At 38.5% G+C, this 22481-nt stretch overlaps 1 protein-coding gene across 36 annotated transcripts in view; it reads left to right on the top strand.

The window, feature by feature from the left end:
- Nucleotides 1-22481, top strand: part of Ppp1r9a (protein phosphatase 1 regulatory subunit 9A) — a 358246-nt gene that overhangs the window by 317159 nt on the left and 18606 nt on the right. For 25 of the 36 annotated variants that reach the window (XM_087204705.1, XM_087204702.1, XM_021242871.2 and 22 more), the window contains 4 exons: nucleotides 9041-9198; nucleotides 9702-9996; nucleotides 15075-15159; nucleotides 15256-15333. In XM_087204705.1, coding sequence (XP_087060831.1) covers nucleotides 9041-9198; nucleotides 9702-9996; nucleotides 15075-15159; nucleotides 15256-15333 — 616 coding nt within the window. The remainder of the gene's footprint in view (nucleotides 1-9040; nucleotides 9199-9701; nucleotides 9997-15074; nucleotides 15160-15255; nucleotides 15334-22481) is intronic. The other 11 variants (XM_087204708.1, XM_004862710.4, XM_087204707.1 and 8 more) reach the window with 2 other exon arrangements.

Raw genomic sequence — 22481 nt, 5'->3', positions numbered from 1 at the left:
GAGGGTCCATCTTTTATGAACTTAGAGTGACTGAATAATATGCAGATTCCATTTAAGTTTTCTAATGCTACTGAATGCTTCATTATGCTCAGCCTTTCAACTGAGAATTGTACAAGCAAGGTGTGGCTGTTTTTGAGAATAAGACACATAAGAATGGGGGGGCATTGTTATGAGGCTCCATTCCCCTCCTTCCCTTGCCTCCTGTATCTGATCCTCAGGCAGCCTTCCGTTTATGTCAAAAATAGCGTCAATCCAGTGATAAAAAACCTGAATGACTCTCAGCATTGCTATAGGGAACTGGTCTCTGTAATATGATATATAACATCATAATTTCATAGAGCATTTTTTCCTAACAGCTGCTAAGATCGTAATCGAATCCATTAAATTATTTCAAAGGCTCCACTTTTAAGCAGTATTGAAACTAGTCTTAAAATGTAGGTGAAGTTAGTCCCACCCACTCAAGACTGCTCTGTCATTAGCTCTAGCACATCTTCTCTGAATATATCTGTATTATTGAACCATTTGTGTCTGCTCCTCTTTGTATTCCTAGCTACATTTGAATCAGAGGGAGACTATTTCACAGACTTGGGGTTTGAAAGAAAGAATAAGCAAGCAGAGGACAGGAAGGATACTTCTCTCTGACCCTTAAGGAAAACAGAACAAGGTATACTGGAGGGAAGAGGGAGAGAAAGAACTGAGGTCTTGGTTTTTGAGAAGCACAGTTATATTATTAAGATCTCTGTGGGGATGAATGACAGCAAGGGAACAAGACCACCGAAGCCTTTACATCTGGAAGCACATAACATAGAAGCATTAAGCTAGCAGCTGGGTTTCTCCTGTTATGCTCCCATCCCTAAGACTGACAGCTTTTGTGTGTATGAGAGAGACAGTTATTCCCTGCATATATACAAAGCCAAATAAAATCCCTCAGTGTTGATGCTGTATACTTCTATGAGTTTGCAAAATTACCTCTTGATATGTGTTTTTGTTTAGAAAATTAAATAAAATCAACAAGAGGATTCAAGGAAGGCACAAGATTGCTTGTTTTTACTCTAGATGGGAGTGTGACTTTCTAGCGGCATGGGCTTCTAGGCCTGAGCTTTATCCACTGTCTCCCACAGGTTAACTACTACAGGCCACAAGGTAGTACACAGTGAATGGCCTTCTTTGAGACTCAGTTCCTTTTATGAGGAATAAAGTTGGTCCAGAATACCTATGTTCTTTTGCACTATATAATGAGTCTTATATTACGTAATGGAAGAAGATGGTATGTAGTGGTCAAGTAGATCACACTTGTAGTTATCCAGCTGCATAAGTCTTGTATGCATTTCCCTCCTGTTTGCACACATCTCTTCTAATACTCCTAAAGATGTTACTTGTGGTTTCTTTGCTTTTTTATGTTTTCATAAGTACATGTGTGCGGTACCTGATGCTTATATTCATCTTAGGGATTAGGTACATGCACCTAACCTATCTTGATTCTTTTTATTCCCACTCCCGTTCCCCTTCCCACCCTCTTCCCTCTCTTTGTCTCTAGATCCCCTTCCCCCTTTTTCATTATTATTATATTCTCGGTTGATGTTTGTGACATAGAGTGATTGCATCCACTGCGGGTAGTGGGTACTGCATGTACATGGAGCAGCCTAAATCTTTTTATACCCCCTTCCACTCCCGCTGCACCCCTACCCGTGGTCTCTTGGTCCCCTCCTCATTTTCAAAAGATCTGTTTCCCTGTTTTCTTTTATCAGTCTTTTATTTTGTTCTTTATTTATGCTTTAGATTTCTCATATGAGAGAAACTTCTTCTTTTCCTATGCTTATCCCTTTTATTTCTTTCTCTTGGGTGATTGCTCTGGCTAATGTTTCACATACGACCATATGCTGAATGGGAGTGGTAATAGTGGGCATTCTTGTCTTGTTTCTGATTTTAGAGCTTTCAGGTTTTGCCTATGTAATTGATGTTGGCTATTTGTCACAAATGGCTTTTATCAGATTAAGGTATGGTCCTTCTATACCTACTTTTTTCAGTGTTTTTATCATGAATGGGTGTTGGATTTTGTCCAAATCTCTCTTTTTTTGGCATCTGTTTTTTATGATCATGTGGTTTTTGTCTGTGCTTTTGTTTATGTGGTGTATTGCATTTACTGATTTCCATATGTTGAACCATATCCCACCCTGGTATAAAACCTACTTGGTCACAGTGTATGATCCTTTTAATGATTTGCTGCATTCTATTTGCCAATATCTTACTGAGAATATTTACATCTATGTTCATGTAGGAGATTGGCCTGTAGTTTTCTTTTTCAGTTGGGTGTTCATCTGGTTTGCAGATGAGAGTGATGCTAGCTTCTAGAAATGAGTTTGGAAGGACTTCTTTCCTCTCAATTTCATTGAAACGTTTGAGGACTATTGATACTATAACCTCCTCAAAGGTCTTGAAGAATTCAGCAGTGAATCCATCAGCCCCTGGGCTTTTCTTACTTGATTTTTTTTTATTATTATTAGTGCCTCAGTTTTATTGCTTGTTACTGGATTGTTCAGAAGTTTTATGTCTTCTTGTTTCAATTTTGTTAATTCATGTGATTCTAAGAATCTTGTCATTTCTTCAAGATTTTCCAGATTGTTGGAGTAAATTTTGCATACCAGTTACTATCTTCTGGATTTCTGTAGTGTCCATTGTGATTTCACTTTTTTCATTTCTAGTTGCATTGATGTGAATCTTTTCTCTCTCTTGGTAAGTTTGGCTAATAGTTTATCTGCTTTGTTTATTCTCCTAACCGGTTCTTTGATTCATTGATTCTTTGCATTGTTTATTTAGTCTCAATTTCATTAATTTTCTCTCTGATCTTTACGATTTCCCTCCTTTCAACAGGTTTAGGTTTGGATTCTTATTGTTTTTCAAGTTTCTTAAGGTTCACCATTAGGTTATTTATTTATACTTACTCTGTTTTCCTAATATGAGCATAGACTGCAATATGCTTCCTTCTTAGCCCTGCTTTCTTTGTGTCCTATAGGTTCTCATGTTTTGTATTGGCATTGTCATTTGATTCCAGAAATTCTTTAATTTCTTCCTTGATTTCTTCTGTGACCCATTTGGTGTTTAGGGATGTGTTAAGTTTCTAGGTGTTTATAAATTTTCTGTGGTTTCTTTTGATTGATTTTTAGTTTCAGTGCACAATGCCAATTCCTTTTATTTAAGCCAGCTTTCTGGACTAGTATGTGGTCTGTTTTGGAGACAATTCTGTGTGCTGCTAAAAAGAATGTGTATTCTGTCCTAGAGGTGTGGAACACCCTGTAGATATCTACTAAGCCTGCTTGTTCAAAGATGTGGTTCACTTCTTTGCTGATTGTCACTGTATAGGATATTTTTGAGTATTTAAGTTGTTCTTTTTCATGGACTGTCATTTTTTTCTCCTTTAATTTTGAAAGAAAATCTTGCAGCGTACATTAATCTAGGTTGAAAGTTATTTGCTTTTAGGGCTTGAAATACTTCACTCCAGGCTCTTCTGGCCTTCAGAGTTTGTGTTGAGAAGTCTGCTTTTTTATGGATTTACCTTTATACGTGACTTTTGTTTTACTTATCTCTGGCAGATTTTAAGGTTGAGGGCGACATCTTGAGGGGATTTTTGTCTAAGATGTGTGATATTAGTTGGTGTTCTGTGAGCTTAGCTTATCCATGTATTGAAATCTTTCCTCACACTTGGAAAGTTTTCTATTTTGATTTCTATAAACAGAGTTTTTATTGTATGTGTGCTGTCTTCTAACTCCAGCTAGCCTTAGGTTGGTCTTCTTAGCATCATCTATTAGCTGTTGGATGATTCTTATTCTCTTACCATTTTTATGGCTTCTCTAAGTAATTAGTAGTGATTTATCTCACTTGCTGAAATCCTGTCTTTACATTAGTCATTTATGAAATTTATGAATTCCATACAGTTTTTTTTATTTCCAGTGTTTCTTTCTGATACATTTTTGTGGAGTCTGTATCTTTGGTAAGTTTGTCGTTTGTGTTGTGAACTGGTTTAGTCTCCTCTTCTAGTTTTCTATTTGTTTCTCCCATATCTACATTCGTCAGTTTGTGTGTAGTTCCATGAACTTTGGGATCATGTGTGTTCTCTGAACTTGCCAAGTTTCTTTACCTCTTTAATCAATTTGTAAAACTCCACTACCTGCTGTTGGTGTTCCTTTCCATTTGTGCCCCCCAGATTGGCCTTGTGATATTTAGGAGACCTTGGTGGCCTTTTGCTGCCTTTTTCCCATGTTCCTCTGTGTGTGTGTGTGTGTGTGTGTGTGTGTGTGTGTGTGTGTGTTTTGTGCTGGGGTTGAGGTCATGTTGAGTGAGGAGAGATTATAGTTGCTATGAAGATCTTTTCAGTTAGATTCTGCCTTCCAGGGATGTGTTGCTGGACTTATTTTTCCAGAGAAAATGGTCACCCTTCAGCTATTCAATTTAAATATTTTGGACCCTGTGACTGTTTTGTGAGGAGAGAATTGTCTCTGCTTATCACAGCACCAACAGATCAATCCATACATCACTTACATATGTTAAACCTTGCATTTCTATTCTCTGCCTTTATCAGTACCTTTTACAGCCTGTACTCTATTTTATTAGCAGTTTGTGATGTGGAAGGAAGAGGAAAGGAAAGAGTTGGAGGGGGTGGATGAAAGAGGGATATAAGTCAGGAGGAGGAAAGGTAGATAGGAGAAATAATAAGGTAAGAAAAATTAGATAGCAAGTCAGAGTTTTCCAGGACTTTTAAAGTTATAAGAAGATATTTGTGGGGTGAGGTGGGGCGTGGGAGGGTGAAGCATAATTTGGGTTTGAGGAAAGCTGTGAGGTTGTCAGAACCTGTTGATGTGGTGGAGGTGAGGCACAGGAAGACAGGGTAGGTAAGAGAACAAAAAGAATAGAATAGAAGGACAGAAGGTAATGTGAGAGAAGATAGGAATGACTGAGGCAGAGCAAAATATAGGGGAAAAATTGAGAAAGGATTTAAAAAGTGGGAGAAACAAGTTAAAAATAATAGCATTGATACAGAAACTAGAATTGAAGAAAAAATAGGGTGAAGAAAGAGGGAGAAAGAAAGCAAATAACAATTGTATCTCAAAGCAAAATATGAGAAAGACAGAACTGTAACAAAAAGGGCTGGGAAAAAAATTCAGCAGAAACCCAGCTCAGAGACTCCAACAAGCAAAGGTACATGAGATTCCCACATGACTATGCCATAGAGCCCCAGTGCCCATAGTTCCCTTCCTGCTTTAGTCGCAGTCTGTTTGCAGGCAGAGTCAACAATTTCCCTTCTGTTGGTGGGCTGTTTCCCAGCCTGTGGTGAGGGCTGTAAGTTTCTTTGAGCTGGTCTCCTTAATTCAGGCTGTGCTTTAGGCATCCAGTCTTTTGTTTCTGTCCTGCAATCAATCAACCACCTCAATTAATTTGAGAGGAGGATATGAAATAATTTTTCTGGCACCAAGATGTCCTTTACCTCCTGCCAGTGTCCTGTGACTCCTGCTTGGCATGTTGGGCAAAGTTCCCTGTTCTTGCTTCAGATCTTTTCTACCTAGTGTATAACCATATCTCTGCCCCAGCCTGTCCCATCTTTTCCTTTGTGCTCAAATCCCAAACTGACCCTGTCTCAAAAGTCCCCGTTTCCAGCCAGCAGAATCTAATGGGGTTCCCAAGCTTGGTTTAAGGCTTACCCATCCCTCCCCCTACCCCACACGACAGTGGTTACTGTTCAGGATTTCCTGCTAACTCTGATCTTTCCAGTCTTTGTGGAAATGACAAAGAAGAGCTCACCCCAGACCAGCTGACAGTCACACTCCCGTCCCTCTGTCTCCAGGGATGTGATGGGTGGGGTCCCTGTGACGTTGCCGTATTTATTCTCTCTTTATCTAGAGTTGGTCAGACACTTGCCTCACCTGCTTTGGGTGACAAAGAGGGTGCAGCATTCTCCAGTGTTTGAGGTGCTGTCCATGTGCACAGAGCCTGTCCCAGAAATCTACCCTCTGAGCACTAGTTTGGTCCCTCAGGCTATTTAGGATACTCTCAGGATGGCTGCTTCCCTGGAGACCCCATTTCCCCTTTTCAACAATCCAGATACTTGGCTTGATCTTGGCTTGGTACTGTCCTTCAGATTAGTTTTTGGGCTCAGGGTGTGAGTACCTCTCCCTGTTTTCAGAGTGCCTGTGTTTTCGGTGAGTCTTCCCCTCCTATACAATCAACTATGTTGGACCCCCTTGCCGTGTCTTTGATAGGTGCTTCTTAAGAACAGCATTCCTTCCAGCTTCTTCTGAGCATAAGTGCTATTGAAGTGAAAATTTCTCAGCACCATTCCTTTTGGTTCTTTTTAAAAACAGATTTTTTTTCCAGGATGGAATATAAATTACTGGTTTGTAGTCCATAATCACTGCTATAAAGGCTCTTATATTTGCTTTGAGACCCTCAAAAATTGTTAATTGCATGTAACGTGTTGTTGGCCACTTGGGTAATGGTTTGAAGCACTACTTTTCAGAACCCATCTAACTACATCTTTAATAGACATAATTTCAGGTGTGCACTCAAGCAGTTTGCGACCAGTCAGCTGATGTTAGAGCACATGTATCATATTGCCATTTGGGATTGTCTGACAGCAACATTAGGCAAATGACTAATAGTAATGGAACCAGGAGTCAGAGCAAACTCTCTGTACCCTTAAGCCCTACTAATAAAGTCATTCTCATTTCTCCCCTTTATTTATTCAGTTCTCAGTAATGGAGTAGCTGTTGCAGTCCTGGATATGGGCTGCTTTGCTGGGTCCTCAAGGGCCAGGATTTTACTGAAAAAGGAACCACACTGACAAAATTAGGAAGAGCATCTTCTGTGGGTCTTTTTGGAACTGAGTAACCAAGGTTGTTATTAAGCCAACCAGACATGAAATCATCTGAAAAGCAATTTGTTCTATAGTTTTTAAAATGTCATCCTTTTTTCATGTTCTCCAATAAATATACAAGGGATTAATGATAATATTCATATGCAACCCGCTGGAGATCTGAATTTTTAGACTAGTCAAAAAATGTATAATTTTATAACCTAAAACACTGAATTGTAATGGCATTAAAATCTTATAATAGTAACTTTTTCAACACTAGCCGAGTTGGAGTGCGCAATGGTAGCCTGGGACTCAAAACACTAGAATAACTGTAACAGTTCATCAGCTATCTGTATAAATGAGGGCAAGTAGCTTGAGATTTCTGAGCTTTGGGAGAGGAATAAAAACATACTTGCTGTGTTTCTCAGGGTTTGTGATGAAGGACAAATGAGGTGGAGTACATAGCAGTGCTTTGTGTTGTAGAGCATGTCCAGACACGAGACAGAAAAGATGCAAAATGTGCATGTACTGCAGCATTTCTAATCATGTTATTCCTTTCATCTATGTGGCATTTCACATTGTATATGTAAACAGAGCTTATAGGGTTGACTTTCTCCCAATTATCACAACTAATGAACTCTTAATGGGCAGCTGCAAATATAGATTCTATTAGGAAATTAAAGTGATCAAGGAGATTATTTTTCCTCCATTGGCATATAAAAACTAAAGAGACTAGAAAATATCTAGTTGTTTTTTATATTTACTTGAGTGGTCTGACTTTTCTGAATATTCATTATTCATTAAAATATAGAAATGAAAAGTCAAAACTTTCTGTAAATATTGTCATTCAGTGGCTATATCTCCTGGGCAAAATATATATTTAATTTTATTTCTTAGCACCTTTGGACAAATGCTTGGTTCCATAAATAAAAGAGACATAACTTGAGATGCTTTCATGTTTTGTTTTATAACATATTTAGAATACATATACACATATTTAGAATAATGCTACAAAGAGAAATTGCCTGAACTAATGATGGTGTAAGAAATTGTTTTGTTCAATTAATATCAGTACATACTAATTTTCTGAAACTTCATCATTTGCTTATTTTTAATAACTTAAACTCAGATACTTAATTATTAATTTTTTAAACATGGCTTCATTTAATGACTGCCACTGTGAAAAGATAACCAAAATTTTTTTTTTCAGTGCAGAGGTTTGCACAGAAGACCTTGTGCATGTTGGGCAAGCACTACACCACTGATCCACATTCTCAGCCCTTAAACTGCTTTGTTTCTAAGGTGTGATTATATGGGGAAAAAATGCAAGCAGAGCATACTTTTCTCCAACAAATACATAGGTGTATTTCTAGTTAAGCTTTTTTCATCCATCCTCTTTCAAATGGTCCAAGATCTCCCCACGTTGGTACATCTTCCCTCATAGCTGTGGTCATCACACATCCCAATATACATACATATAAGCAAATCATACTGTTGTAGCAAAGTGAAACTCACTACACTGTTATAGCCAAGTGTTACAGCTCAAGTGCCACAACTCAGGAATTTGAAGACTCGAGAATCCAAAAGTTACTGGAAGAGATGGAGAGAGAAAAATCTTTATTAGCTGGCTGGCTCAGAGGACTTTACCCACTCTGAATTCTAAATGCTAAGTATAAAGCACTTACGGAAGCAACTTTATTTATACAGATATCTATGGGATAGAGGGGTGGGCCCACATCCTGGGTAAGCATGCTCACAGAAGCACGAGGCCTGAGTTAACAGAACATTTTGATACATTGGGCAGAAACAAATGGTTATATTTCTGGAACAGAACATTTTATGGGAAAATAAAACACGGAGGGGGCCAAAGTTTTACCCTATTGTGTACCACTGCTTTATCAATACTTTTCATAATTATTTCATAGAAAGATTTTATGCTCTTTGGATGTTAGATTTTTGTTGTTGCATTGGTCACCTTTAATGTTAGTTTCTTCCATTAGACCTTGTACATTGCTCTAAATTCCACTGATTTCTTTGTTACCTGAAGTATATCAGAGTATAATGGTTGTGATCTGTTTCCTGGTGTTAGTGGTAACCTTGAGATTTGTTACCTATGTTCTTGGTCCTTTTATCAGTCCTCTCCAAAGTGTCTCTCATTGATTATTTTGATTATTAATGTTTATGTTCCTATCTTAGACTTGAATGAGGCCATTCCAGAGACAGAGCGCCTAGATTCAAAAGCATTGAAAACTCGTGCCCAGCTCTCAGTGAAGAACAGGCGCCAGAGGCCCACTAGGACAAGACTCTATGATAGTGTCAGTTCCACAGATGGAGAGGACAGTCTAGAGCGAAAGGTGAGAACCCTTGACCATGTTCAGACTTGTTTTGGGCTGCATTATTTTTCCTATAGCTTATTGAAAATAATGCTTATTTTACAACCAGAGTCTATGCCCTAGTTGGAAACAACTAGAGTAATTCATGTCTTTGTCTCCTGAATTCTTATGCCACTTGATATATTGTTATAATTCAAATTCTTTTTTCTACTCATTCAGCACACGAGCCAAGAGCATTTTCCATATTGTCATATTTTACCATGGTGCTTTTGATATTCAGCTATTGGTTTTTATCTAATGGAAAATAATGAATGTACAAGTAATTGTTGCTGTATGTCTTGGTTATCTGTGTTATCTATAATGTTAATATAGGAAATTGTTATGAACTATGCATTCTGGTTGGTAAAGCAACAAACAAAAAATTCTCTTTCACGGGGATTCACTTTTAAAAAGGTCGTTTTTATTTCAGACCAAGTATTGCATAGAACTGGCATAACCTCCTTGATAATCTCTTATACCAACAGCCTTCAGACAGTCTCTGTAACCACATGCATGTTACCAAATCATTCCCACCCAAGGGTCTGAGAACTTCTCCAGAATCAGATTCTGGTGTTCTACCCCTCACCCCAGCGGCTAGCCACACATCCTTCTCAACTGACCACATAGCTGAGTGTCAAGGACCGCCGCACCCAGAGGGGGAGCTTTTCTCCTCTGTCTGGGGAGGCACTTCACTTCCCTCACCTTCAAACTGTGACCATGATGCAGAAGACTCTCCTTGCATCCATCTGGCCGTCACCGAGAAAACACTACAAGAACAAGGTATTGCTAATTTTTTGTTGTTCTACTTTTCCACTGTTTAACTTTACTAACAGCTCAATTTGTACAATTTAAAAAATAGCTTTTTCTCATCATAAGTCCATTGCTTTCCTTTTTCCTTATAAGATGAGCAAAAGTCTTACTCCCATGTAGTTTGCTTTGTTTTCCTGTCAGTCTGCTGCTTTTATCTCTTTAGCATTCCACATATTTACTATTGAAGGAAATTATTTTGATGACCTTCTAAAGATTTTATAGAATAGCAGCTCAGAGTTTCGATAAACAAGAACATTGCCATCTGGAAAAAATAATATGAAGCTCAAAATTATGAAGGTCATTATCAATTAAGTGATTTTTATTTAGAGTGAATTTTCACAATGATTATTTAGAGTGTAATAGAACAGCTATAATAAAGTAATGCAGGAAAGTTAGTCAATTCAATTTTAACATAGGCTCCTAGAATTATACCAGAATTTTATAGCAGTGTTGATAGATTTTTGTCTTTTGAATTGTATTTTTAAGTTTCCAGAAGCAATAAATTCTGCTTTCATCAAGTTAATACAAAGAATTACAAAGCATAGGTTCATTCTCTTCCTTTTATACCTGATGTGTTCCTTTTAAAGTAACCAACTACATTTGGTTATATCGCCTTTTCCATCTGAACTAAATCTACACATGCACCCTCAATACTTTCTGGTGTATATGTGTTTTGTTTTTGTACACTTGTTCCTTGTTTTTTTTAATTACAAAAATGGAATTCTAATCATATTCCTCTGTCGCTTTGTTTTACACATAATATTTATGGACATCCTTCTGTGATAGTGTAATCTAAACAAATTTAAATGACAGTAAGTCTGTATAGATGTATGTATCCAAGAGAAACCTGCACATGTCTAGTAAAAATAATGTAGAAGAATACTCACAGCAACCTTATATAATAGTAAAATCAGAAGAATGAATAAATACATTATAGTAGATTCATACAGTGGATGTGCACCAGGAAACATGAAGAAAGTAATAAAATACATTGAAATATTATCTTATTTATATATATAATGGGACAAAACATTAACAGGATAAAATGAATTACAAAAGAATGCATATAATCCTATTTCTATGAAGTAAAAACTGATAGGTTAGAGACACAGATGAAAGTTTGAGGTCACAAGTGGGAGTGACAAAGTGAGTTACCTGGAGAGGGGCACCTGGGAGGCGGGGAGGGTTACTGAAGGCCTGGTTCTTGTAAACCCTAGTGCAGGGTAGGGTTGGAAATGAGCATTTATTTTATTGTTTTTTGTTTATTCTTTATACCTATTTTAAAAATACTCTCAATTTCAGTAGTCAATAAACATAAAAAGGACTTTGCACAAGATTAATAGCTAGACTTTAATATGTAAGTAGCTCCAAACAATTTATTCTTTTTTAAAAAATGAAAAATAGGCTAAGGAAATAAACTGTCCATTCCTTAAAGAGAAAATTCACGTTATTTAAAAGCTATATAAAGATGATCAATCTTACTAATAATGAAAGATGTGACATTTAAATTAGCCAATTGCCAATTTTGGCAGATTGTCAAAATCTTCAGACTGAAATTTGAAGAATTCTATCTTCTAGTGCTAGCAGTAATGTAGGACAACACATTCATACATTGCAGGTACGAATGCATCTCTACATTTTTTTAAAACTCCATACTAATTTTTCTCTACCAGATCAGGAATTATAATCTTTCCCCTCATACCTTGTAAACATAAAAATACCATTGGCTGTGGGGCTCACATTGTTCCCTAACTCATGGTCAGCCTCAGAGTGTTGTTCCTGATATTTTCTCGTTGGCTTTCTTCCCTAAGCTTGTCACCTGCTACAGTGAGGCACTTAGGGAGTACAGAATGCCAGTGGAAGCAAGATAATGTATGGCAGGCCTGTTAATTTATCAAAAGTGCTTGTCAGGTTAGTGAATAGCTTGACTATGATATTGGCCTACTTTCAAAAGAATTAATGACTTCAAAAACTTTTATTAACCTAAAATCTGGATTACAGTAGCAGTTTTATAGTAATATACTTGTTGCAAGCCCTCTAACTTCACTTCCAAAAATAAGTATATGCACTCAGGTCAGCCTAACTGAATCACAGCTGACTGAAGCAGATCCTTACTGCAGAGTAGAGAGGTTGCACATCAAAGTAAACAAGTAGGTCCCGCCTACAGCTCTAGAATGAAATACGTACCACTTTACTTAGTACTGCGTAGGAAGCCACAAGATTCTTTTGAACAGAGGAATAAAAAAGACTAGACTGTAGGTATGGGGAAGCTGAGCAGGGATCCTGCGGGGTGATAAGCTGTAAAGAGGAGCCATGAGCAATGGGAGAGAGTAATACAAGAACTCTTGGAGCATTAGGAGAAAGGGAGACAAAATCAAGCACAGGGCTTTGAGCCTCACAGCACGCAGTTTGTTATTGACAGAAAACAGCAAACTGGAAACATGGGGAAAACACTAGTAATTCATTTTATAAGCAGAGGAAGTCACCAGCTCGGGAGAGGAGCCAGGAAAGAGCTTGAGTTTGGAAGTCCCCATCTAAAAGGGCAGTAACATGTTTTGATTCAGTGAGACTAAGGAGAATGCAGGCCAAGAAAAAATCTTAGGTTTGACTATCAGGAGGTCACTTATTACCTTCAAAAATAAAAGCCAAGTTGCCAAAGCCTAAAGCTGACACACTCAATTGAAGAGCCTTTTTGAAAGCCTAATGGTTTGATTCCCCAGCACCTCAAAAGGAAGGGGGAAAAAGCATTATGGAAAACTTTTATAAAGCTAAAGCTAAATCAACAAAATGTGATATTTCTTTCTTTTTTCCTGAAATCATACTAATCCAACATTGGTGTTTATGAAGACTAGAAGTTCTGGGCCGGGGATTTGGCTCAGTGGTTTCTCCCCCTGCCGTGCAAGCGGAAGGATCTGAGTTTGATCCCCAGCACCAAAAAAAAAAAAAGACTAGAAGTTCTAATGTGCATTAAAGATTTATTTTATTGGTTTAAAATGGGAAAGAATATTATGTGTATTCCTTAATTTTACTTCTTTGGCTCTATGGAAACATTCATTTCAGTGCTCCTCGGAACACACTTTGAAAAATGTGTGAGACACTGATGTGACGCTGTCCAGCAGCAGGCTCTGTGATGGGCAGAACGGCTCTTGGTCCCCAGCTGTCCACATACTACACTACCAATAGGTTACAGAGCATCTCCATGTGTGCTGTCTCAGCTGGTCTTCGCTGCACTCATTGTAACAGCTCCCAGCTCCTGCTCATTCTGAAAATAATTAGGGAGTCTACTTTTAACTTTGAACAGTCCTGGCCATTAAGAGTTTGCCTTAAGATTGATCTGGAAGAATTCATCATTTTCTTCTCTTCAGTTTCTGTAAGAAAATAGAAATCCTGTCTTTGTTTAAAAGAAAAATGTCCATTAGCAAAATCACCATAGAAGCATTTGTGCCTTGTCTATGAATTTTTTTATGTGTATGTGTCACATCTATGGCTATTCAATTTGGTTACTCAAAGAGTAATGATACAAATATCCATAATAAATATTTGAGGTTAAAAGTGGATTTTGACACAGATATATTTCTGACTCTTGAATTTCATTATTCATACATTTCAAGAAATTGATCATTATAATCTGAGTATCATTAAAAATATGAAAAGCTCATTGCTAAAAGTCCTTGGAGTATTTATCAGTGACCTGCATAGCTTCAGAGATTTAAAGCCAGGCTCCCAAATAAGAACTAGGTACGCACTTTTTTTTTAAAGGATATGTGTTGGTCTGTTGAGAAATTTCTCCTCAAATAAACAATCTTAAGCAAAATTAGCATGCAGTGTTAAATGAATATTATCTTAGGGGGACTATTCTTTCTGTATTCCGTGCCAGAGTTCCTAGAAGTTTAAAAAGATAAAGACAGATAAATATCAACAATTAGAAAGGAATTGTTTCAAACACAAAACCCCTCAAGTTTAAAATACCACCTGTTAATCATTTTGGGTAATTGGATGTGTTGAAACATGACACCAACACCCTGCTTTGCTGAACAGTTTCAGTCAGAGACTTAGGAATTATCTACCTCATCAAAGGCAGAATAAGTGCCACCAGTGGGATCTGGTTCTCTTATATGACATTGAAGTCTATTTATAAAATCTCTCTTCAGATTGGTTTTGGCATTTTTTTGCATGTCCCCATCCCCCAGCAGCTGCTACCTTTAGAGTGCCAGCATTACTCAAAGAAGCAGTTCCAAGCACCGAGGAGATTTTGGCATCTTCTGCATCATGGGAGGCTAGCCAAGTTGTCCTCTAACCCAGCTATTAAGAAGGACCATGTAAAAATATAAATGTTTTATAGCTGAGCTCCCGTTTAAGTTTTCCCCCGTTTCCTCTGTCCTCCCTTGTCCCAGGATTGGCCATAGGCGTTGTAGTATTAGCAAGAGACAGGCCAAAAGGGAAAACCTAGCTCATTTTCTCCCTAAATCTCCCAGACTCTCAGGAGTTAAGGCTGAAGTGGGCTGGATTCCTTCAGAAGGCATTAAAAACCCAAAAGTAGGAAAAGTTTGGAGAACAGAGCGTAAGCATTCAAAGTCAAGACTTGGGGCCAGAGAAGGGACATAAAGAAAGTTGTCTTGGTCCCTGCTTTAAAGCAGAGGATGACCTGATAATATTTATTCTTGTGAATCTCAGTCATTCCAATGTTTTTAAAGCTAACACTCTCTGTGGTATTGGGCCTCTGTTCCACAGCACCTCTCTGCATAAGTAACTTTCCCAACACAGCTATGTCTTCTTAAAGGGGCACCCATTATTTTCCTCTACATTTAAGAATTTAGGCAAACCCCTTGGATGCACTGACCTTAGATTCATGACTTAAATAAAAGGGGACCAAGACATGGAAGGGTGGGGAAGGGGAAGTAAAAAGAATTAAGATGTGTCACGGACATGTACCAACCCTGCATGATGAATGTAAACCTTATGGACTGCAAACATGTACTAATAAAAATTTTTAAAACTAAATAATACAAAATAATAGTTGGTCTTTCTCATATATATCTATATCCTAGATGATGCCAAATGTCCCAAATCACCAAGGGCATCCAGCTTGATGGTACAAGGAGGAAAAATTAAGAGGAAGTTTGTGGATCTGGGGTAAGTACTTTGTGATGTCAAAAGCAAGGTCTCTGTAAAAGGAGGACTAGAAGAGGAGAGTGACTTCTGCTTTCTGATTGTATGCTGTCATTATAGGGCACCTTTGCAAAGGAATTCCAGCAAGGGAAAGAAATGGAAAGAAAAAGAAGCCAGTAGGTTTTCTGCAGGTAGCAGGTATGGGTGGGTGATTAAGAACATAAATTTATTTCTATGCCTAAACTTTCTGGCCCCTTCTTTTCATTGCTAACAAAAATCAGTGGTTGATATTTCTAAGCTGAAGTGATATTTCTAAAGTTGAGATGAAAGAAAAGTTGTACAATCAGCCTATACAGTACTTGTCTTACCATAATTACAGTCTACACCTGGCCTTGGGCCTTAGTTGTCAACTACAGAATTAGGGGCTCATGAACAATTTCAATCAAAGTTTTAACTAATTACAATATATATGACACTTTATACATATTTCAGATTTTTTGCCTGGTTATCCACAATGCTAATGCCTTCCCTTTTTATTAAATCTGAAAGATTAATTTTGCACTTAAGTACGTTGGCATTCAGAAGTGTCTTGTCAACATGCATGTAAGAATGACCACCATCTCTTAATGAACAGATGGCTTTTTTTTATACTTTAGTGGTTTTTTTAAGACAGGGTCTCACTCTGTAGTTTAGAGTTCAGGCTTTCCTTGAACTCACTGTTTATCCCAGGCTAGCCCTGAAATTGTGATGATCCTCCTGCCTCAGCCTCCCAAGTGCTGGGATTATAGGTGTACACTAGAACACCAGGCGAGACTTGGCTGTTTAATTGCACCGCTTTGCAGGCATTGTCAACTGTGTTTACTTTTCAGTAAAGACTTTTTCCATAGAGGAGTTTAGAACAGCATGTTGTCAAGTTTTCCCAATTTTATTCTGAGATTACGTAACTTTAAAACATAAAACACTGAAATTCAGCTGTCAGGATTTGAATCATGGGTCTCCCACTTAGACCTTTTAAATCTTGGGCAAGCTATGAAGCCCTCCTTACCGCTATCTTCTCATGTAAATGAGGGTGAGACTATACCTACCTTACAGGGTAGTATAAGGATTTGAAATGGTACTTGACACAGAGGAGGTGTTAAAAATAATAAAATAACAATTTGTTGCTATTATTTGCAGATTTCAAAGTGATTTCACATTTATCATTTCATGTGACCCTCAGATAATAGTACTGTATTTTTGCTCAAAGTTCTGTAGCCAGCAGTTAAGGCCAGGCTGGAGCCCTTACTTCTGTCAGCATGTCTCTCCAGCACACCATGTCACCCTTAGTACTTATGCTTCTAATGATGCTTTGATTTCTTTAGAAAATTTGGAGATTAAAAACATACACTGAGGAAGAAACAGACAAAATACTAAAAGGCTATGAAAGCATTTGAGGATCACTTATCCACATTGTAGGTTGTTCCTGTTGTTTTCTTTTCTCCACTCCCTCTTTCCCTCTTCCTGCGTTCCTTTCTTTTTTTCTTATTCTCTCCTCTATCCTCTCCTTCCTCCTCCTCTTCCTTCTTCCTCTCTCCCTTCCTCTCTCTCCTTTCTTTCTCTCCTCCCTCTTATCTGACATATGCATTAATGAGAAATTGTACCCTCTTAGTATTACAGGAGAATGTATTGGGGTATAGAAGGAGGAGAGAGGATTCCCAAATCCATTACTTTTGCTAGACAGGTATTCCTTTATGCTGTACAAAGGAGAAAGCTTGGGAAGCCTTCCTTTTATTGAAGACAACAATCTGAGGAACCCTAAAGTAAATCAGACATCATATATAACTCAAAAGCAATTTACTTCATGTGGTTGTGAAGCAGTATAAAACACCCTGCTTTATAGCTTAAAAGTATGAAGTATCAGAGAACTACTACAATCATTTAAGGAAGGGGAGTAGCAGATGTGCTGAAACACAGTGGGAGAGAAACTGAAGTGGCTCATTCCTTTGGTCTCTGGGCATCAGAGGTGGTCCCTGCCTCCACTTTGAAGCTCCACCTAGAGAGGCATGAATACAGTGTTGCAGAATTCCAAGAGACAGGAGAGACCAAATGGGAGTCAGGAGGATTTATTCAAGGGGTATACACCATCTCAGTGGACTCTTTCTAAGATGGCTGAGCATTGAACAAGGAGAAATTCCCCATGTTTTTCAAAGGGGGTGGTTTTTCTAGTAACACAGCAAGTGAGTTTACCGTAACAGGACAAGGGGAGACAGTTTTGTAGGGGGAAGATTGGGGTTGGGAGGGAAACTGCCCAAGGCTGGGAAGGATTTTTCTTTAAGTCCTGCTTAAATAGCACCTGGCAGGGCAAAGTATATGACTAACTCTGGGTGAAAATCAGCACATCTTGATGGTGTAGCTGAGTGGTCACTAGACTACAAGCGAAGTGGGTGCTGGGTGATGGGTGGTTACCAGCATGCTTGTTAGCACAGCTGATACCAGCTTTTGAACCACAGTCAGGCTCCCAGTTTGCCTTCCCAGCATGGTATATCTTTGTAAAAAATTAATTCTAGGTCCCTCCTGCTCTATTAGTATCAGATAATTCAACATACACTGATGCTAGAAATAATTTTCAATTCGACTTATAATTTTATAATTATTTGTAATTATAGTGGAATTTTGGCAGGATGGAAAGAGATTCATACAATTGAAAGAAGAAAAGGAGATGGACGTTCTCTGTTTGGAAAAAAAACTGTTGAGCTATCAGAGTAATTGGGTAACACTAATCGAATCTACTGATGATCTTCATTCTCCTATATGGGTTGATAATGGGCCCAGAACCTTCTAAGACATATTCCTGGAAGAACAGAATTACCACCCAGTAGGAGCTTAATGCATTTGAATTGGTTTCACAGAACCCCTGCCCTAGGTGGGCAGAATCCTCAGCTGCTGGGTCACACTGCAATTATAGGGAAGAGCTGGACAGACTCCTCCCTCTGTGCAGCCTGCTCAGAAAAGGGAGGAAAGATTCTCAGGCTTGTGTTGATAATCTTCTCTTGTAGATTTCTCATCCAGTTCTTACTAGGTTGCTAAAATCAGTTGAGGTCATCAGTCACAGCCTGCGGCTGTTAGATTTTAAAGAAGCAAGACTTTTGCTACATTTGGTCTTGGTTTTAATTTATCCTCACCCCACTCCCACCCCAGACTGGTTTGCTCTGTTGTTCCTTGTGGAGACCTAATGACTCTGATACCTGACCAGCATGAGGCAAATAGAGAAAATAGATGAAGATAATAATAAACCCAACAAAGAAATATGATTTGGTTCTAGGCCTTTTCAGATATCTACTCAGTGAGTATTCTGATTTAAATAACCAGGATAGCCAAATAACAAAACCAGGATGAGCTTGGCTAGCAGAGCTTGAGCATCCCCTCACATAGTCACCAGAAGGTCAGATAAAGCCCTGTCCTGAACTCCAAATGGAGCAGGTGGCTGCAGATGTGGGAGGACCCTCTCCTAGAGCTCTGGGAGAAGTGCCTCCTTTAGACACTGCCTAGGAAGTCCTGGGAGCAAGTGTGCACGTCAGAAGAGGATAGATGGTACTTGGTGGGGAGTCCCAGAGAAGGGATGGCACACCTCTGTGGAAGCAAATCCCATTCACCCCGAAAGTGTGAATGGTAGAAAGAACTCTGATCTGAAATCCAAGGTAGTGGTTGTGACCTTCCCATGGTGTCACTTCGGTTCACTGCCAAAAGCAAAACAAGTGAGTTGGGCTGAAACTGCATGCTCTCTGACTTCTTTGTCTGTCTCTGTATCCTGTTTGATGTAGTCTCATCTAGTCTGACACAGCTTTTGAGCTCATCTGTGATGAGATGTGCAACAGAAGAAAATTCATACTGCACCAAGACCTAGCATGAAAAGAAATAGTGTGACATATTTACTAATTTTATAATATTGATTACATGTTAAAATAATATTTTGTATTCAGGGGTTAGATAAAATATTACTAAAATTAATTTTGCCTCTTTTTTCATGTAGCTTCTGGAAATTTTTAATTTATATATATTATTTAAATTATTTCTGTTGGATAGTTTTCATCTGTATGGTTCTGTGAAAACTAAATCCTTGTATTTCTAACTCGTTCAGCTGGTCTATAAATTAACATGTATTCATGCTTATTCTTTTATGTATATCCTATTCTCTTTGTTTCAAAAATAACTTGTTTATATATAAAAGTACATGCTATGCAATAACATGGTTTACTTTTAAAGTGAATTGAGCGCAGCATGGTGGCACACATCTGTAATCCCAGCACTCTGGGAGGCTGAGGCAGAAGGACTGCAAGTTTGAGCCCAGTCTGGGGAACTTAGTGACTTAGTGAGACCCTGCTTCAAAATAAAAAATTTTTAAAAAGGTGGGAATGCAGCTCAATGTGAAGGTCCTGGGTTCAATTCCCAAGCCCTTCCCCCCAAAAGAAAAAGTAAAATATATAAGGAAAAATAAGATTAATAGTGGCTTTTCAGTGAAAACTGAGAGGATAATGTCAAATGGTTAAGAACCTGATTTCAAATCTCAGCTCTGCCACTTGTCTTGGGCAAGTTATTTAGCCACTCTGTGACTCAGTCTCCTCCTGTAAAATAAGACACATATGTACACACTCCACTTGCTTTGAGTTGTTGAGAAAATTGAGGAAGTCACATTATTAAGTACATTTTAAATCCTTAATAAATTATAAATGCCTATCATTATTGTCTGTATTCTGGGAGGGATGTAAGACAAAATATTCTCCAGCTGCACTTTGCTGGCCATCTCTTTCATCCAGGGACAACATCTGTGACTACCCGAATGAACGGGCTCTCTGGCTTACACTGCAGGCATGCCTTCATTATTGGTATTTCTCACAGAGGCTTTAGAGAAATCAGGCAAGATGGTGAGTTTGAGGCTATACCCAAAGGACTGCTCTGTCCTGTCACTATGTCAGGAAGAGGGCCTGCCTGCTTCATAGTCATTTGGGCTGAGTGAACATAGGCCTTTTACCAGAGTGGGGAATGAGATGCATGTGCATGGGAATAGACAAACACTTCACCACTGCCTGCCCCTGGCCCGACAAAGGTGCTCACTTCCATGCAGACCTATGAAGAAAACCAGCTGGCTCCAGTAGGGTGGACTCACTACCCTCAGAATGCTCCTGTTTTAACTGCACTTACCAACTTTGGGAATGTTCAATTCAAGGACTTCAAATTCCTAAAATCTCACCTTCCGGGATGCTATACCACTGTCCCCAGCACCGAGGAGCAGAGCTGCTCCCAGTGCAGAGGAGGTGAACCTTCTGCTATACCACTGTCCCCAGAGCCAAGGAGGAGAGCCACTCAGGTACCAGCAGCACACACCCCCTCCCCATTGAAATGAGAAGACAAACAGGGCTCAAAACAAGACTCCCCGATCACCTAAAGCAACCCCAAAGGGAAATAAGATGGAACAATCTGATACTCAACCACCTGGACTCCCTGAACTGACAATGAAAGAGTATAATTTCTCAGATAACAGCAGAGATTGTGCTTTTAGTGCAAGACATGATAAGTCTAGAGAGGACACAGATTAAAAAAAATAGAGCTGAGGAACACAATGGAATCCTAACATAAGAAACAAATGGAATGCATAAAACAGATGCAAACAGATTTCCAGAAGATTAAAAGCTCCATTGAAAGTTTACGCAGCAGAATAAGCCAATGTGAGGACAGAATTGCAGATACAGAAGATAAGATTGCAGTTAGTGAGCAGGAAAAGAAACATTTCTTTAAAATAGTAAGGGACCACAAAAAGCCCATCCAGTAGCTGCTACAGGATGCAAAGAAAAAACAAGACTGATCAGAGTCAATGAAGAAACAAGAGAGAGTGTAGATGACATAACAAAAGCTGTTCACAGAAGTGATGGCAGAAAACTTCCCAAGCAGCAGAAAAGAGCTTGACATACAGATAAGTGAGGCATATAGACTCCAAGTAGCTTTGATCAAAAAAAAATCTACACATAGACATATAATAGTTAAGATTCCAGAAACCCAACAGAAGAACAAAATTCTACAAGCAATTAGAGACAAGAGACAAATCACATACAAAGGAAAGCCCATCAGAATCACACCAGACTTCTCAACGCAAACGCTTAAGGCAAGAAGAGCTTGGAGTGACGTATTTCAAGCCATAAAGGAATACAGCCTCCAACCCAGACTGATGTACCCTGCAAAACTATCTTTCCAAATTGATAGAGAAATAAGATACTTTCATGACAAAGAGCATCTTAGGAACTTCATGAATACCAAACCAGCCCTCCAAAAAGTTTAGACAATATCCTAGGAAAAGACAATGAGGATCACAACCCCAGGAAGCCCAGCAGAAGGAATCCATCTGGCACAACAAGAAATTAAACCCAAAGTGGGAGAATCCAACAAAAAGAAAAAATCATGACAATAACAAGTCAGTACATATCAGTTATAACCATCAGTGTTAATGGTCTCAATTCACTAGTCAAAAGAAATAGACTGGCAGAATGGATCAACAAGCAAGCATACAAGAAACACAATTCAAAAAGAAACTCATAGACTAAAAGTTAAAGGGTGGAAAACAGTACTCCATGCGACAGGACCCCCCCGAGAAAGCAGGAGTAGCTGTACTCTTTGCAGATCAAGTGGATTTCAAACCAACACTGATTAAGAGAGACAAAGGACACTACATCCTTGTAAAGTGAACAATACAACAGGAAGAGTTGACAATCATAAATATATATACACCAAACACTAGTGGGCCCAACTATATAAAACAAATACTAACAGACATGAAAAATCATATACGCACTAATACAATAGTAGTAGGGGACCTCAGTACCCCACTGTCACAAATAGATAGATCAACTAGACAAAAAGTGAACAATGAAATACCGGAATTCAAACTCTTGAACTAATGAACTTAACAGATGTTTACAGAGTGTTCTACGCCACAAAATCAGAATACACATTCTCTTCAGCTGCACATGTGTCATTCTCCAAAATAGATCACATACTCGCTCACAGAATATGTTTAAGTGGAAAGGAATTGAAGTTATCCCCTGTATATTATCAGACCATAGTGTGATGAAATTGGAGATCAGTAGCCAAAGAATCTGCAAGAAATTCATAAACACATGGAAATGGAGCAACACTTACCAGTGGATCACAGAGGAAATTAAAGAAGAAATCAGACAGTTGCCACAATTAAATGACAATGACAGTACAACATATCAGAATCTGTGGGACACAATGAAAGCAGTCTTACAAGGGAAATTCATATCACTGAATACTCATATTAGGAAAACAGAGCGAGCCCAATTAAACAACCTGATGCT

The sequence above is a fragment of the Heterocephalus glaber genome, unplaced genomic scaffold, assembly GCF_053883595.1.
Source record: "Heterocephalus glaber isolate CG9 unplaced genomic scaffold, H.glaber_assembly_v1.0 deba00000546, whole genome shotgun sequence".
Taxonomy (NCBI): Eukaryota; Metazoa; Chordata; class Mammalia; order Rodentia; family Bathyergidae; genus Heterocephalus; species Heterocephalus glaber.
This window is presented reverse-complemented; position numbering and strand designations above follow the sequence as displayed.